We start from the raw sequence: 17,951 nt of genomic DNA on the forward strand, positions 1-17,951 counted from the left end.
AACAGACGTCCGAATATAGCAAGAAATGTTCTTTTTTTAAGTTTCACAGACTTAAATTTATTAAGCTGCCGGTCACGGTAGCCGAGCGGTCTAAGGCATGCATTGTCTTCGCTCGGAAGCCGGGATCGTGGGTTCGAATCCCACTGAGGGCATGGATGTTTGTGTGCGTTTTTCTGTGTTTGTGTACAGGTAGAGGCCTTGCGACGAGCTGATCACCCGCCCAAGGAGTTCTACCGAATGTGTAAGATAGAAAAACCGAAGTGAACGGAATTCATGGAGGTAGGCCTAGGCCCACTGGGGCTGTAGTGGCAAGGAAAAAATTATTAAGCTGCTGATCCCTTAACTAGCGACTTATCACACCAATTAAGGGATACAATTTTCAGTTATAGGAGTGGGGTGAGACCTTGCTGCTGGGGGCTCACATGGACCTACTGTATCAGAGCCTGATGACGGATGAAAATGAAGCATTGGCAGAATTGTTAGGTGAAATCGAAGTGTTCCGAACAAAACTTGCTCCAGATTGTGAATGTTAAATCGGCCACCGGATGTCCAAGAATAGATGCTCTCAAAAGCAGATTGATGGGAGACAGGACGGTACAGTTCACAAGCACACTGGTACTGCTTGTACCTGCTTTCACGGTCTCTTCGCTTGCGGATTTTATCATTTTTCCTTCTACCCTGAAGATGGAGGCGATACGTTCCTCTGAAACGTCGGTTAACACCACATCTACACGGTGCCACATCCCAGAAGGCTGCTTTCTTCTTAATTTGTTTGGGTAGTCACATAAAGAAAGCAAAGATATGTAGGTCGGGGAGGGGGAGCAAAAAATGAATGCAGTCTATCTGTAGACAAGTTCATCCTTATTTAACGACGCCTCCAACACTTCATACGTTTAGGGGAGTAGGTTAACTAAGTCGTGGTAAGGTCAATATGGGACAGCCGGCCTCTGAGGAGAAACAAAACTTGTGACTTGCTGAATACAAAGAGTAGATAACTACTTAACCTCAATGCTCGGTACGACGTTTTATCAATATCGTGGAAGCAAGGACTAAGGTAAATACAAAAACTCCGTTGCCTGTAGTCCGCAAGCGAACTATACCGACCGCCGCTTTTCGGCGAAGTTAGTGCCAACTTTAACGGATAGAGGGTGTCGTGTGGTCAGCGCAACGGATCCCCACGGCCGTCAATTTCGGTTTTCTAGACTGGAACCGCCATTTCCTTGCAACAGCTCCCCAATTATCCTCATGAGGCTGAGGACTAGGGAAAATCGGTCACGACAGTTGGGGTCTCTATGTCCAGATTTAAAAAAAAGACTTCCCATGTATAAAGTATAAAAATGGTAGTCACGAAGTCTTACACCAGAATTTATTGAATCGAATGATTGGTGTACAATAAATTTGAAATGATGTGGAAAGAAGGGGTCGTGGTTTAATTCGAAATGTAATCCCGGCATTTCCCTGGAAGGATTAAAAAAATTTGTGTTGGGATAATTGATATTCCTACCCATATCTCAAAAGGGATTTGTATTGAGGAGGTGCGCAGCTAGAATATTGATCGAGACACCAACTATCCCAAAGGTTTCTGCAATTTATTCAGTTCTTTCAAGAAAATGCCGGGCAGTACCTGAAATCAGTCCACAACCGCTTCTTTTCATAACCTTTCCAATTCATTGCTCACAAATCTTCTTACTGTTCGATTCTATATAGTCTGAGCCTACAGATAGCGCCATCAAATAACAAATATACACACAATCCAGACAGTTAGGTAAAGATAATAGTAATTAGAATGTAAGTTGCGATTTGGAAGGAAGTGGTACAGGCTTATGACTTTGGTATTAACTTGGTTGAGTTTGGTTGCAGTACTCACAGCAGTAGAACTGCAGGAAAGTATCCAAGTCGTGGAACCCAAGGTCCTGTACAGTGAGCGGCCTGGACCTGCTCTCCATTGCACATAAAGTAACAGTCTGCCGCTTTTCGGCCGTAAAAAGGTTCAAGCACTCTGTGCAAATAAACAGGGCGTGGGAAGATGGCCAACTGCGTCACGGAGTTGGACCACAGAACAGTTAATATAGAGGAGAAGGGTTTCTTCAGTAAATAAGGGAAGAACGGAGGGAAAATTACACGAGGAAATAAAATACATGAAGAGCGAAAAGGAAGAAAAAACAATTGAGATAGATTCCTGGTACTCATTTCTGTTAGAGGCTGAGTCGACCCCAGGGCCATAGAGCGGCTGAATGAATTAGGTCAATTGAAAAAAACCAAATGACCTCATTGGGAATCGAACCCGCGACCTTCCGGCTTGCAGCATAGTGGTAATATCATACTTGACACAAGAAATGGGTAGAGGGTAAGGGTTAGGGATTTACTCCCATTTCTCATTTGAACTGAAATGCTTCAGCCAATGCGAAAACGTTTCAAAAGAAATTTCTGGTTGTGGTAAGTCCAACACAAATGTCAACAGGATGACTGATTCCTGGATCTACCTTCTTTTTAAATTGACAGAAATTAATTAAAACTTCATTGGCTTCTTTCAATAGTTTCTATATGGAACGAAAATTAAATATGAACTGCATGCAACATTATTGTGGGTTGCAGAGTGGTGGTTGCTGTTGGGAAACCTATGTTCATTCTTGGCTGATCCAAGTACATACATCACATTAACCACATCAACCCTCGACTTCAAATATTTTGAAATATTGCAATTGCTCAGTTTTCAGCACAACTTTTAAGTGCTTTTGAATTGTCACGACTTTATTCTACATGTCTTCCTCTGACATAGTTTGATAGAAGAATCAAAAACATCAAACAATTCATGAATTATTTTAAAAAGTTTTTATATATGTAATGGTAGCCGAACTGGGCAAATTTCCATGAAACTCAGTATAGTAAACCTACATTATTTTGTGAAACATTTTTAACTATGATTCAGGTATTTCTAAAATGCTGGTTTTTAATTCAATGGTAACACAACTGATTGTCTGGGATTAGTGCATTCATTTGCTAAGAAAACTTCAAATCATACATAATCTTTTTTCAGTACCACAAAATCTTGAATCAATTATGCATGTGTAATAATACAAGGTGGTTGAAATATGACCGGGACTGATTTTTTTTTAAAAACCATAACTCCATTCCAGAGTCAACACATTTTTTCCAATGTTCTGGAAGCATCCTGATGCCCTTTTCAAAAAAGTTTTATGGTTGGCGGCGTATCCACTCCTGAACAGTCTGGATGATGGCGTTGTCCACAAACCTTATGCCTTGCAAGTCTGATTTGAGCCTTCCGAACAGGTAGAAATCATTTGGGGCCAAATTGGGACTGTACGGCGGATGTCAGAAGGTTCCATTTCAATTTCCAGAGGGTTTCCATTGCTGTTTTGGCCATATGGGGGCATGCATTGTCTTGAAGGAAGACTACCCAGTTTCCACCTGTCTTCCACTTGGATTGGATCTTTTCCTTCACGTCTGTTGCCAGGAGGTCTGAGTAATAAGCTGCATTGACTGTTCTGGCATCTGTCAGAAAGTCTACATGGATAATCCCCTGCCAGTCCCAGAAGAACGTTGCCATCACTTTTCCTGCAGAACGGCTCCTCCGCGCTCTCTTGGGTTTGGGAGAACTGGTATGCCGCCACTCGCGTGATGATTGCTGGGACTCGGGAATGAAGTAGTGCACCCACATTTCATCGGTGGTCAGTATAGACTTAAAAAATGCTTCACCTTCGTCTTCAAACTGCTGTAGGAGACGACTGACAGCTTGCATGTGCATCATTTTGTTCACGTCCGTCAAAGTGCGTGGTACCCACTGTGCATTCACCTTGCGATAGTGCAGGTGGTATTTCACGATGTCTTCTACACTACCAACACTGATGGACAGCATTGCTCCAAGTTCCTTGATAGTGATGTGCCTGTTCTCATGAATAAGTGTGTCTGCACGATCAATGTTTGGCTCGGTGATGGATGTTTGCAGCTGACGATCATGCGGTTCATTCTCCACGCGCTCTCTGCTCTCTGAAGCACTTACACCACTCAAACACACGGGTCCATGAGAGACACTCTTACCCATACTGTTGTTGGAGTCTGTGGTGAATTTCAGGGGATGGGACATTTTCTCTGAGGAATTTGATCACAGTGCGTTGTTTCACACTCTGTGGTACCTTCTGTTCGCTCGTCACCCTAGCAACTCCCAGACAGGACTGAACAGGTTCTAACCCGAACAGGAGGGAGGGTGGAGGTTGTGGTTTTATTATCTCAAGGTTGCACAGCTGCTGCGCAGTGCGACTTGTTTACACACAAATCAGTCCCAGTCATATTTGAACCACCTTGTACTTCCAAATTTCAGTTCTGAGTATGCATGAGATGTGGCAATTTTGTCAGTTCAGGTATTGCCACAATATTAACTCAGTGATTAGTTGGTTTTGTTTCTCAAGAAAACGGGCACCAACAGTACAAATTGTAGTGTATTTCAAAAGCAAGTATTCAATGCCAAGCTGCAAATGAACACCAGAAATCCATGTATAGCAAAACTATGCTATCCACATAAGCACATATTCCAACCTCCAACATTATTAAATAAATGCAAATTTACACCCAACACACCAAATGAGATACTACAAAATTATTGGTAGGGTTTCTGAGTGGAGTTGGCAGTTCTAAGGGAGTATTTACTTTGAAATTTTACTGTCAACACACTGCCAAGGAGACAAGTGGAAAATCTCAGAACACCGTGTGACAAAATTATGTCTGACTTGTTATGAATGCCCAGGATAGGCACAAATATTTTTCTACTGTGAATATGAAAGGATTAAGTCATATCTGTAATTACACAGGCTCTATCCTAAGTCAGGAAGTCACCAATTTTTCATTTTCGAATTCTAGGTTAAAAACTAATCATAAAGCAAATCTCCGTGGCTTTAGTACGCAAGCAAACTATACCAACCGAGCGACTGCTGCTTGTCAGCAAAGTCAGTGCTAACTTAATGGATAGAGGGTGTTGCGTGGTCAGCGCAACAAATCCCTATAGCTGTTAATTTCGGTTTTCTAGACTGCAGCCACTACTTTTCCATTCAAGTAGCTCCTCAATTATTCTCACAAGGCTGAGTGGACCCCATTCCAGATCCACTTATTTCTCAGAAAATCTGGTAGTACCGGGAATCGAATCCTGTAGCCAGGAACTCTGACCATTAGACCACAGAGGCGGTCCATCATAAAAGCCCTATGAACCCACGGATTCAATCTTGCATAACTCCCATTTCTTTCAATACTTGTATTCAGATTGGAAAAAAAAAAGTGGCGTCCCCTTGAAATTAAAATGCTGTGACTACAAGATCAGACTGTATGCTATAACATCCTGTTCTATTCACCACTGTCAGGACCCTCACACGTGGATTTTATATCAAATTTGCGTGGAACATGGCAGTATTACTCCTTCCTCAGTCCCTACAGACAAATTCCGAAACAGTATCTTTCATCGGGCAATGACCACTTCCTACCACAAAATTTCTGATTTATTATTCACTGATCATCCTACCATATAGTCTGTATTAGTGGCAGTCACTAAATAAACTGCAAGTTCCTTCCTGGTTTCTGTTATGATGCATTAAGTAAATAAATGTCAGTCATTAGCACCTATTAGAAACTAATAAGGATGTTGTGGAATTTTCTTGAAGAGTTGGCTAAGAAATTTCCAAATTTTAAAGAAACCCAAGTTTGTTACTGTGAATACACACAACCCTGCCACTGAAATGTATACATAGCAAGATGAATTCAGTACTCTCTCACAATACACTTCTATAAGATCACACCAGTTCCTTATCACCAACATTTTCAGTATCTGTCATTTTCCTTTTGTTTCCAGTTTTGCTATCTGCAGCTTTAATGTGTAGACATTGAAACAATTTGTGGCTTCTGCACAAAGAGATCAACATTTATGGGAAATAACATCTGAAACCAGCTTTCTATTGTGTGACACTTTCTGGCACATGCTTCTAAACATAATTTTAAATTTGTCTTCTTAACTCCAGCATTCTTCAGGGATACATCCCATGGTTGGAGACGGATTACTGTAGTGTCCTTCCACCGGTACTTGGATTATCTATCCTTATTTATGGATCACTTTTAGCCCTGCATCGAGTATATGTTACCTTAATAAGCAGTAGTTAGCAATGAGCAATAGGCCAATCTTAATCATCAACCTTCTGGGCTGGCTGGGAGGAGGCCAACTCCTTGGGGAGGGGGGGGGGTAGTACAGCTGTATTAAGAAACATCACACTAACACGGTGAAAATCCTCCATTTCTGAAAGTGTGCGGTGCTAGAACAGAACCCAAGAGGGACGAAATAACAGACGTCTGGTACAAACAGCATAATGAGGAGTTTCATACCTTTCACTCTTCATCAAATATTAGAATGAACAAGTCAAGGACGATGAGATAGGAAAGGCATGTATTACACATGGGAGAGAAAAGGAATGCACAGAGAGTTTTGGTGCGAATAAGTAGATGAAGAGGGGAGGATAACATTAAAGTAAATCTTTGGGATATAGGTATGGACTGGATTCATCTGGCTCAGGACAGGTGAGGTGAGCTTTTGTCAACACAGTAATAAACAGCAGGGTTCCATAAATTGTCAGGAAATTCTTGAGCTTTCCAAGGCTTTCACCTCCGTGGAGTTCATAGAATCCTGAATGCTGGACACCTCTCCCAGTACCACCTGATGACACTGCAGTTCATACTGCCATAAAGACCTCAGATCTTACAATGCAAAGAAAATCATGGACCAAGACTCTCAAAGCAAAACTTATCTGTCCTTATTGCACTAATCCCTTAAATTACAGCTGTTACTATATTTAGTTAGTTAGTTATTGGAGAGGGTGGGTTTCCCCATGCACTTAGACCTGTATTGGTCCATTGTGCTTACAATCAGTCCCGCCCAGCCAGCGAGACCGGCTCTACTAGCTGAGAGGTATCTATAATGCTTCCCCCATCTACCAGAGGTATTAGAGACTGCTGTTGGGTGGGAAACGTCCGTAATTTGGCTCAGTGACCTCCTTTGGAGATATGAGGTTCTTTTACGTGCCGTAAGGCAACGACATGGGACCCACGGCTTAAAGTCCCTCCCAGAGGACTTGTTCCCTGAATTTTTCCGCCCTTAAAAATTCGACGACCTCCGCCGGGTATTTGAACCCGCGTACTACGAGTCATGAGGTGGGAACGTTACCTCTAGACTACGGAGGCCATTTGTTACTATACTTACTGCCTGCTTTAATATTAGGAACTCAGCACTTTGCCCACAGAGTATATCTACGCATTTCATGTGATTCTAAGAATAAACAGTTATTGTTTCCTTGAAGTGCATTAAGCAATATGTCTGTGTAATAGACGGACACTTGTATGTCCCGTGAGGAAGAAATGAAATTTTTAAGTATTTACCATAAATGCACATTTAAAATAATGAGAAGGCATTTAAGATGAAGCAGACTACCCACACGTGGAAGGAATGAAGCAGCTTTCCCCACACTTGAAATAAGATTTCGGGTGAAGGCTTTAACATTTGGGATGCAGCAAAGGGAAATGTTATATAAATAAGAAAACAAAACTGAACAACAAAATTATTACATACATAATCATTAGAGATGTACAAAATGTCACGTGACATGCGAATATGTCACTTGGTATATATATTACACAATCAGTACTTTAACAATAATTTATTAACAAACTCATTCCTTTATGAACTAAAACATACCATATACATTAAACTTATACAAGTATTAAAGTATTTCTTATATAGCTGTTCCCACAAATACAATAACTTCACATGTTACTTAGTGTACATCTTGAGCTTGAAGTGCAAGAGGAATTGTACTCACTACCCAGCTTGCATCATAATTTGTACAATAGGGAACAAGTGAAGTCAAGGTATTTTGAACAGGTAAGGAATTATTGGTAACAAATGGGCTATTACTTCGTTTCTTCATGAATTTTCAGCTGTGGAACTCTGAAAAAATAGAAAAATAAATACTGAAATCAATTCTGAAGGGTTGTAACCATGGTGTATTAGACTTAGCACTACCAGCTTTCTGGATTTTGTCCATCGTACAATGCTCTAAACAGAACACAATACTGTGGGAGACTAACCTCCTTCCACCCTAGGGTAGTGTCACCTACTCAGCTCAGTGTGCCAGGAGCTATGGGTCCAGTCCTTGAAATGTGTCCTGGTTTCAAACATTCAAATGACAAACTCTAGAAAGGTAGTAATACTAAGAGATAATGTACAAATGTAGTAGGATGTTTTATCTCCTTTATGTATCAGTAAAGAAATTATAGTAATGGTGGCACAAGAGATAACAGGGGGGGGAAGAGAGAGAGAGAGAAAAAAGAAAAGGTAAAGCTATCCCTGTAACAGTCCATGAAGGCCCATAGTAGTGAGAGATGTTGAGGCTCCCACATTTTCTCTAGACAATCAGCTCGCAGATGGCGGTGAGGTTGTCAGCCTTACGTGCCAACTGCCCTTTACCCCACAGGAAGATTCCTGGTACTCATTTCTGTTACAGGTTGAGTTGACCCCAGGAACATATTGCAGCTGGAACGATTATGAAAATTGAAAAAATCCACCTCACTGGGACTCAAACCTGTGACCTTCCAGCTTGTAGCATAGTGTTTCAACCAACTACACTACTGTCTGGTTGTAAATTTCCATGGTAAGTTGGTTCTCCAGGCCTGTGGGGCAATTATTGTGCAAAGCAGTGCCATGACCTCAAGACTTTTTTTGCAAAATGAGAATTGAAAGAAAAACCTGTCAATAAAGAATTTTTATATCTTTCCCCCGGGTGCAAAGTGGCCAAGCATGAAGGTGACCTTTTTATATGAGACAAACTCCGTCTTAAGTGCAACAATTTAATTGTAGTTCTTTCTTCTTCCCTTCCTCCACACTACATGTTTCGGCCCTAAATGGCCATCATCAGGTGTGTATTCTTACGTAGTTGCTACACTGCTCGTAGTTTTAAAATTTAGTCTTTCCAATTGTATGTATGTATAAAATCTTTGTTAACCTACACGCGTCAATTTGATTTCTAAAATTGGCACTTTTTTAAAACTTCAATTCAAATTAAAATGTCTATAAATTTTCTGTTCTTTTTCTTTTTCCAAATTTTTTAAAATTAAAATTTTCTCAGGGTACACGCCCTATGTCTATAGTGCTGCAGCGGTCACTTCTTGTTTTATCGCTGTTCAGGTATTGTTCTGTGTAGGCTCTCTCTGTGTGTGCCGCTGCTTATCTTTAATAAGCTTAGGGCCGAAACATGTAGTGTGGAGGAAGGGAAGAAGAAAGAACTACAATTAAATTGTTGCACTTAAGACGGAGTTTGTCTCATATATATTGTGTGAGTGTAACAGGATGCTTAAATATAATAATGAAGGTGACCACTCATTTTTCTCTGTGTGCAAAAGCCAACACACCAGATGCCCCAGGGGTAAGTGGTCAAGCATGAAGGTGACCACTCATTTTCTCTGTGTGCAAAAGCCAACACACCAGATGCCTATCATTTTATGAAAAACGCGGACAACGAAGTGCAGTTTGAAGGTTTATCTTGTCGGCAAACTCGATAAGATAAAGTTGTCCCTGTGCTTAACTAATTAAGCACTATGCCATGAAGATGTATGGACGAGTAGCTGTATAGATCCACATTTTCTTGACCTCGGCACTAGTTGGAGGTGAGTGGTAAGCTTCACACCCCAGCCACTTTACACTTGGGGAAAGAGCCTCCCATACCCATTGGATGGGAGGCTGGGTGGGCCCCACAACCTTGAGAGTTAAGAATGTGTGAGCCTTAACCTACTTCACACACATCTTTATGGCATTATGCTTCAGCAATAGGGATTAACGGTTATTTAACCATACTGTATATACTGCAGGTCATTTAAGGCCAAATAAGACCTGGGGATATCACCTTCAGTACACTTTGAAGGATTGGCAAAGAAGTGGCCATAGTCTATACTTCACCCATCTGGAGACTTGGGCCGAGAGCTCAAACTGGATACGTACAAGCCAGAAGTGTGCATGCATGAACCTGCTCAGTCAGCAAAGGAACTTCTTACTTTTAGGTTTAATGTGTTACAGTTTACATACATCCTCAATGCCAGTACTTGAAGGAAACAGTGAAGCAAAGTAGCGAACATCCCTGTCATTATCTCCCTGCAGTCTCTTGAGCACTTGTATTAGCACCTCATGGTGTGGATTCTCTGCACTAGAGAAGAATTCTGTAAGCAAACAGCATTCATATTCAGGCCCAGTTGACGAATTAGCATGTGTATAAATATCATATGATTCTCACAGAAGTGGTTATGAACAGTTCTATCTTCTTGGATATAACGCAATGTAGTGCACTGAAATTCGACCTATGTTTCAGAGGAACATGTTATCTCAATCTTCAGGGTCAAAGAATAAGCCGAGCAAGGAACAAGCTGCCTGCCACCTGCCTCCATGCTGGTTTCTTGCTTGGCTTATTCTTTCACCATGAAGGAGGAGGAGACATGTTCCTCTGAAATGTTGGTTGACTTTCATGGACTACACAGCGTTATATCCCAGAAGACAGAACTCTTTATATATTGTTCAACAAAACCTAAACAGGGTACATATTCATGGACCAATGATGCAGTGAAAGGAGATGACTATTTCTTAACGTGGACTAAAGTTGAGTATCACACTATGCAGTAACTTAATTTCAGTCAAACAAACAGCAACAGCATTCATTTAAAGATCCATCAACTGCATCAATTTTCATGATTTCCAACTCACTTAAGAAGAAATTCCCATGACCTGTAGTCCGCAAGTGAACTATACCGAATGAGAGACCGCTGCTTGTCAGTGAAGTAAGTGCCAACTTTTGTGGATAGAGGGTGTTGCGTGGTCAGCACAATGGATCCCCATGGCCATTAATCTGTTTTCTAGATCGGAGTCATTATTTCCTTGAAAAAGCTTCTCAATTATCCTCACGAGGTTGAGTGGAACAATTCCACACCCACCACTACTCAGAAGAATCTGGCAGTGTCGGGGAATCGAACCTGGACCTCTGAATATGTAGCCAGGAACTCTGACCACTACGCCATAGAGCCTGTGGCAGAGCACCTTGAAAAACTGAGTATAGCGCATGAAGGAGAGGTTGGCACTAAAGCCAAATATATATAGTGCACTCACGTTGAGCCATTATGTTGGTGGCAAGAGTACGAGCCACACAAAGCCGTACATTGGGCACAGGATCCCAGCTGAGATCCAGAAGATGTGGCAAGATGTCTCGTGCGAACAATTCCTCCAGGAGGATCCGCTTCGTAACAAGCTGGGAGCAAAGCAGTGCGAATGTCTGGCGCTGGATCCATCGCTTACTATGAGCAAACCATTCTGCGAGTTCTCCTATTAGGCCTCGTAGCAAAAGTGGATCTGCAGACACATGCTTCACGAGTTCTGTCACCTGCAATATTTATAGGACACAAAACTTTTCATTAGCAAATTTATGAGACCTATATTTTTTGGTAAAAGTTTTGAGGTTTTCAGTGTGGTGTGTTCAGTTGTGAAACTACATAGCCCAGATGGTGAATACTGACATTTTAAAGGAGTATCTGCCTACACCTTTAAGAGGTGAAGAGCTAGAGCAAAAACACATCATTTTGATTTTGAAGAGAGAAAATGAAGATAGTGAAAGATTGAAGTGTGAAAATTGGGATCTGTTAAGTGCCTTCATCATGCAAATGGCACACTCATGACCCCAGCACACTCTATTACCCATACATGCCACATAACAGAGAGATTACTGTGCATGCATCCTTGATTAAAAAAAAAAAATCTGTATTATGTGCTGCCCCAGTCATTTCAAGTTTTACAGGTCCAAAAGAAAAAGGTGGATACTGTATACTGCATGACATACTTTACTTCAGATGTTTCAGAAAACCTTCAGACTTTGTGGTGGTTTTCACATTAAGCATTCCTGCTGACATTTCAGTGGGAAGGAAAATCATACTTACGAGACACAATGAAACCTGCCGCACAGCTGCCACCTTATCAAGCAACAGTGAGATGGCAATGGGAGTCAGATGTTTCCTGGTGTCTTCTGGAGTGAAGAGAGACACAGCAGCCAACAACTGGTCTGCCAATTCTTCACGAAACCTCCAGTTCCATTCATTGTCTGTCACCAAGAATTCTGATAGGCGAGGAAGGTATACATTTCGATCTGGAGGCCGTAGGAGCTAAAATATGAGATTAATATAATTGTAAAACCAACTTCAACATATCATACACAACCTAAGGGCACAAATATTGAGATTTTGAATCCCTCGGTGATCTTAATGTTTATTAAACAACAGCTCACTGCCACTGGAAAGAATAGCAAATCAGTTACAGCCATCTACCATCTTCATAATAAGATCTATCTTGTATTATCCTTCCACTGTTTTCTTCGCCTTCCAAGACATCACCCATCAAAAATTTTATTAGCATTTCTTGTCTCCATCTGAGATACATGCTGAGCCCATGGTAACCTGCTTGGCTTTACTGTTCTAATATAGGTGGCCAGTATAAGCCACAAAATTCCTCATTATGTACATCCTAATTTCTAAACTTAATTCATCCTGGTCCAAATATTTACCTAAGCTTTTCTTTTCAAATAGTTGTAATTTAAGCTATTATTTCACATTTTGTGACCATACAAAACAACTGGAATTGTTACTTTTACATATAAATCTTGATTAATGTTCTGACAGTAGGAAGATGATTAACAGCTTCTCTGAATGAGGGGGTATGGAGGGACACATACATATCAAAACAGAATAAAATTGGTTAACTCTCTATTTAGAAAGCCCAGCTCTACAGAACCAAATTTCATTAAAATCTGTCTGTAAGCCAGGGAGATAAATTTACCAATGGAGAGGAATACAGACACACACATATTCCATGGAACCAAGCTAGTAAAAAAATGATTGTAGGATGTGAAGAGCTTATAAGAACACATAACAAATATAAAATACACAGAGGATTTGTGTCAGTCTCATTATATATAAAGGGTTGGCAGTTAAGGCACCAAAATCCTCAAAACCTTCAGGAACTTGGAAGAATTGAACACATGCATTTGAAACAATCATTGCATGGATGATAAAAAGTACGATGGAAAGGTTAACAAGCTGAGAATAATGCTTCTGCCTTGAATTCAGGAAGGCCTCATGATACTATCTAGAATGACCTTTTTTTTTTCACTTTTCTCATTTCTCCACATAAACATAGAGACAATGCCTTTAATTAGAATATGGCCACTTCCTTCCATACTTTTTCCAGCTCAGTATTCATCATTATGATCCTACCATTTGATACTGTGACATGTTGCGCAACGGAGGCCCCCCCCCCCCACCAGCAGTGATGCGGCGGGTGAGTCAGTGCTCCGTCATCCCCCCCTCCGCACGGTAACGTAAGATGGCGTGAGGTAACAGCGTTGCTACGTAACAGGCCCACACAGCTCCTATATAAGAGAACTGCGCTGCCTGCGAGTCAAGTTGTAATGTGGCCGTCGGCAAGTTCAGTTGTAGTCGAGTTAACGTGTAGCTGTCCCCGGAGAGAGTTAGTGTGTTATCAACAGTTCTCAAGGCAGCAGCCTGCGAGTCGAGTTGAAATACAGCAGCAGTCACGGAAAGAAGTACCGGACGTGTGTGTAACTGAGAATTAATTGGAAGTGTGTAACAGAGTGACACTTGTATAGCTCCCGTACTGTGAAACGTGTAGTCTACTGATAATAGCGTGATTTGACTTGCGAATAGGGTTATAAATTGTGAAACCCCGCAATATTGTTATAATTGTAGCCGTGATTTGCAGGTTGTTAAATAAACCAATTAACGATCTCTACAGCGTATTCAGTAACGAAACACGTTACAATACTATACAGTCTAAGTTACTGGCAGTATCATTAAACATAACATGAAATAAAGGACAATCAAATTTTCTGATGAGGAAGAAAACAGCCAGGTATGAAAAAGAAAAGGCATCATAAGCACACAATATAATGAGTAGCCAATAATTAATAAACACTGAAAAAAAAAACCCTGGAAGAATACTGGTAAACAGAACCAAAATGGAAGATATGATATACCTTTAGAAACTCAGCAAGATGTCTCAGGGCACCTATTCTAACTTCATCCAAGTCCTTGATAAAGCCATTGAACACTGGAACAAGGTCCTTGGTTGCCAAGTCCTCACCGAGGATCACAGCCAGCTCATGAATACTGGAGGCTACTGTAAGCCGCACCGTCCACTATGAACATAAGTAAAATTATGCAGAACATTCACAGCTGCCAGACTGCTAAAGTGGTGAGGGAACAGAACACAATACAGAATTCCCCAATACCTACTTTGTTTTCATGTGGTGAACGACATTTTCTGAAAAAAATAATCTGGCAACAAAGCACGCCAGTTACATTACATTAAGCATTAATGAAAATTTGGTTGTTAGAATTTATGACAATCTTCATTTATTTCAGAAGACTGTTCCAACTACAGGGTTTATACTGCTGTATATATGGAGAGATTGAGAAGTCCGACAATCCAGATGGTAACAACGGTCAATTAACGTGGACACAGCCTTCACTTTAGTCTTACATGAGACATGAGAATTATGATTTGATTTCTGAAACTATCCTTGAATGTACACACATGACTGGGATGTAAAATTTAGTGGAATCTCACTGATCTGAACCCATGTTAATTCAAACTGACCCTCCCAGTGCACACACATAAAAATGCACCTGCACAAATTACAAATTTAATCTAATTTTACTTCCTTGACCACATCTGTTGTCTAGTGGTCAGAGTGCCTGGCTACAGATTCAGAGGTCTGGGTTCGATTCCCCTGCGCTACCAGATTTTCTGAGAAGTAGTGGGACTGGAACGGGGTCCACTCAGCACCGTGAGGATAAATGAGGAACTACTTCAAGGAAATAGTGGCTATGGTATAGAAGACAGAAATTAACGGCTGTGGAGATTCGTTGCGCTGACCATGCAACACCCTCTATCTGCTAAAGCTGGCACTAACTTCACTGACAAGCAGCGGATGCTTGGTCGGTATAGTTCACTTGCGGAATAAAGTCATGGAGTTTATTATGCATTAATGGACCAGACTCTCTGAGTGGTGAGAGACGCAACCTGGTTACTGCTTACCCCGAGCCTGGCATGCAGCCAAACATCCGCAGTACAAATGTTTGGTTTCTATATACAAATTTACTTATAAATCTTTTGAATAAACAAACTGAAAAAAATCTTATTCGAAAATGACTGTTGAATCTAAGAAACTAGCTATGACAGGTGATATGACTATGTCCTGAACAGTTACCTGAAAGAATATCTTTTAAAACTGGGATTAACCAACAATCCCTCTTGCAGAACGTGCCCGGAGAAAGATAAATCAGCTTCACATATCCTTTGTAATTGTGAGGCCATAGCTTACTTAAGATTTTGTCATCTGGGACGGTACTTCATGGAAAACGTGTGACTACTAAGACACTCCATCTGAGTCTTGCTGGAGGGATGGACAAGATCACAGACAGTTGTGACGCATGGACAGGACAAGACCCAACCCTTACTCATATATCTGTCCCATCCAATTCTTGCTCTACTTACCCACAGACCTTCCTGCCTATCATATTTCATTCTTGCAATCAGGAAGCACAAAAATTCATGCAAATTGTAAAATATTACCTGCATGTGAGAAGCCAATGTCTCATGTGCATCCTTGAGCAGAACCCAGTTGTCTCGCCCCAGAGTGAGAGCTACAGCTGGTAAACTGAAGGCACAATAGTGTACTATTTCATAGTCAGTCTTCTTAGCCTGTGAAGGGTGTGTCATGGACACGAAGTGATCTATCAGCCACTGGGGTACAATATCCTGATTCACTTGCGGTAACAAGGGTTGAACTGTCGCCATGGGCTTCAAATGCTGCCGCTGCAACCCCTCCCAGGGTATCTCTGAAAAACTTGACCTAGATTTATACCTCTTGTACTCGTAGTTCCGGCTGTGATATACAGTAGCTGTAACAAAGGAAAACTAATGTTTGCTACATGATAAGGCATGTCTGCTTGTGTGTCTGTAACATGTGTGAATTTTCTATTAAAATTCATGTGTTGTGTTCTTTCTTGCTGTGTGTCTTATTCCTGAATGTTTTGCTTAGTTGGACTGGTTCTTCCTTTTACAATGTGTTTTTGTCACTATCTGCTGTTTAATTTGACTTTGAAAGTGACTTGTGAAAGCTTGTGACTTACTCTCTTCCAGTTTTGATATCCAATTTAAAACATTCACGAGATACAAAATCTAGAACAATGTCTAAGTCTTGCTTATGTAATTATGTTAATGTTAATTTTCTATGGGCTAACACAAAATTATTGTCAGACATTCAATCAATCTGGAAGTGCCAAAAAGATAGGATTGGAAATTGGATGGGCCCAAAACCAAGAAATGCAAAGACTGTCAGCAGCCTTATGCACTGTCTAGATCAGAGGTCGGCAAAGATTTTTCATAAAGGGCCAAATATAAAATACATTACACTCTGAGGGCCAAGAGGCAAACTCGAGGATCTTTACAGGTCGGTACAGTTAAAACACAGCTTTAGGCTACTAACGGGAAGAATGAATTTTTTTTTTTTGAGATAAAATTTCTTCAAATTGGGGGTCAACTTTAGTACTCCCTGTCATCATAATTGATTGCAAATGTTCGTCTGTTAATGCTAACCTGTATTGAGATTTTACATATTTCATCTTTGAAAATGTCTTTTCACACAGGTAGGTACTACCAAATACAGATATCAAACCTCGAGCATATGATCTTAATTCACCATATTCATCACTTGGAAGACACTTATAGAATTCTGTTAGATTGTTCTCTTGGAATTTGCCTTTTAGCATGTTATCACACTGCAGATTAATCACTTCCAATTGAAGGTTAGGTGGAAGTTCCTCAATTGTACAGTTAAATTGATTTTCAAATCTGGAAATGTCTTCTGCACTTGCATCAAGATCTGGAAAACATCGCTGGAACTGTTTTTTGAGCTCAGAAAATATATCACCTGCAAATTCGTGCGGGAATGGGGAATCCACTTCTTCTTTTAATGTTTGACAGCATGGGAAATGCACGAAACAGCTTGACATGATTTGTGACTCAATCAAAGCCAGTTGTCGTCGAAATGATTTTACCGCAGTATAAGTTTCACATATTAGCACTGTTTTGCCTTGTAGCTTCCAGTTGAATCCATTAAGAAATCCCATGATATCAGCAGCAAAAGCTAATTTCCAAAGCCATTCAGTGTTCGATAATAGTGGTTGAGGGCATTTTTTCTCATTGAGAAAAATTTCAATCTCTGCTCTGAGTTCAAAAAATCTTAATAAAACTTGACCACTGCTGAGCCATCAAACTGCTGTGTGGTAGGGTAAGTCAGGATATTCGGCTTCCACTTCTGACAGAAAATCACGGAACTGACGATGGTTCAGCCCACGAGAACGAATGAAGTTCACCGTTGACACGACTGGTTCTAAAACACACGACAGATTAAGATATTTGCCGCAAAGTACATGCTGGTGAATGATACAATGAATAACCATAGACCTTGTACACCTTGCATTTTCACAAGCTGTGTAAATGCTTCCAACTAAGCCTTTACCTGTTCCAGACATATTTTTACCATCATCAGTTGTCACACATTTTAGCTGATTCCACTTCAGACTGTATTTCGTTAACATTTCCTCAACTTCCTTGAAAATGTCTTCACCTGTAGTTGTTCCACGCAGACTATTCACAGAAGCTAATTCTTCAGTCACTTCAAAGTCAGCATTGACTCCTCGAATAAACAGCAGCAATTGAGCAGTATCTGTAATGTCTGTCGACTCATCAAGAGCTAACGAAAACCACTCGAAATCATTTGCCTTGTTAATTAATTGGT

At 40.7% G+C, this 17,951-nt stretch overlaps 2 protein-coding genes across 7 annotated transcripts in view; both read right to left on the reverse strand.

The window, feature by feature from the left end:
• LOC111867192 (sarcospan) overlaps nucleotides 1-1,958 on the reverse strand; it is a 37,724-nt gene extending 35,766 nt beyond the window's left edge. Inside the window, exon 1 of the mRNA XM_033752589.1 lies at nucleotides 1,868-1,958. Within this exon, the coding sequence (XP_033608480.1) occupies nucleotides 1,868-1,946 (79 nt within the window). The 5' untranslated portion in view covers nucleotides 1,947-1,958. The remainder of the gene's footprint in view (nucleotides 1-1,867) is intronic.
• Nucleotides 1,959-7,688: 5,730 nt separating this feature from the next.
• The window catches only part of LOC111867191 (serine/threonine-protein phosphatase 4 regulatory subunit 1), a 233,129-nt gene continuing 222,866 nt past the window's right edge, over nucleotides 7,689-17,951 (reverse strand). For 5 of the 6 annotated variants that reach the window (XM_023856799.2, XM_023856794.2, XM_023856796.2 and 2 more), the window contains 6 exons: nucleotides 15,722-16,050; nucleotides 14,121-14,282; nucleotides 12,013-12,234; nucleotides 11,192-11,462; nucleotides 10,124-10,254; nucleotides 7,689-7,993 (listed from right to left, as the gene is read on the reverse strand). In XM_023856799.2, the coding sequence (XP_023712567.1) occupies nucleotides 7,970-7,993; nucleotides 10,124-10,254; nucleotides 11,192-11,462; nucleotides 12,013-12,234; nucleotides 14,121-14,282; nucleotides 15,722-16,050 (1,139 nt within the window). In that variant the 3' untranslated portion in view covers nucleotides 7,689-7,969. Of the gene's footprint in view, nucleotides 7,994-10,092; nucleotides 10,255-11,191; nucleotides 11,463-12,012; nucleotides 12,235-14,120; nucleotides 14,283-15,721; nucleotides 16,051-17,951 lie in introns of all 6 variants that reach the window. The other variant, XM_023856795.2, reaches the window with a different exon arrangement.

The sequence above is a fragment of the Cryptotermes secundus genome, unplaced genomic scaffold (assembly GCF_002891405.2).
Source record: "Cryptotermes secundus unplaced genomic scaffold, Csec_1.0 scaffold518, whole genome shotgun sequence".
Taxonomy (NCBI): Eukaryota; Metazoa; Arthropoda; class Insecta; order Blattodea; family Kalotermitidae; genus Cryptotermes; species Cryptotermes secundus.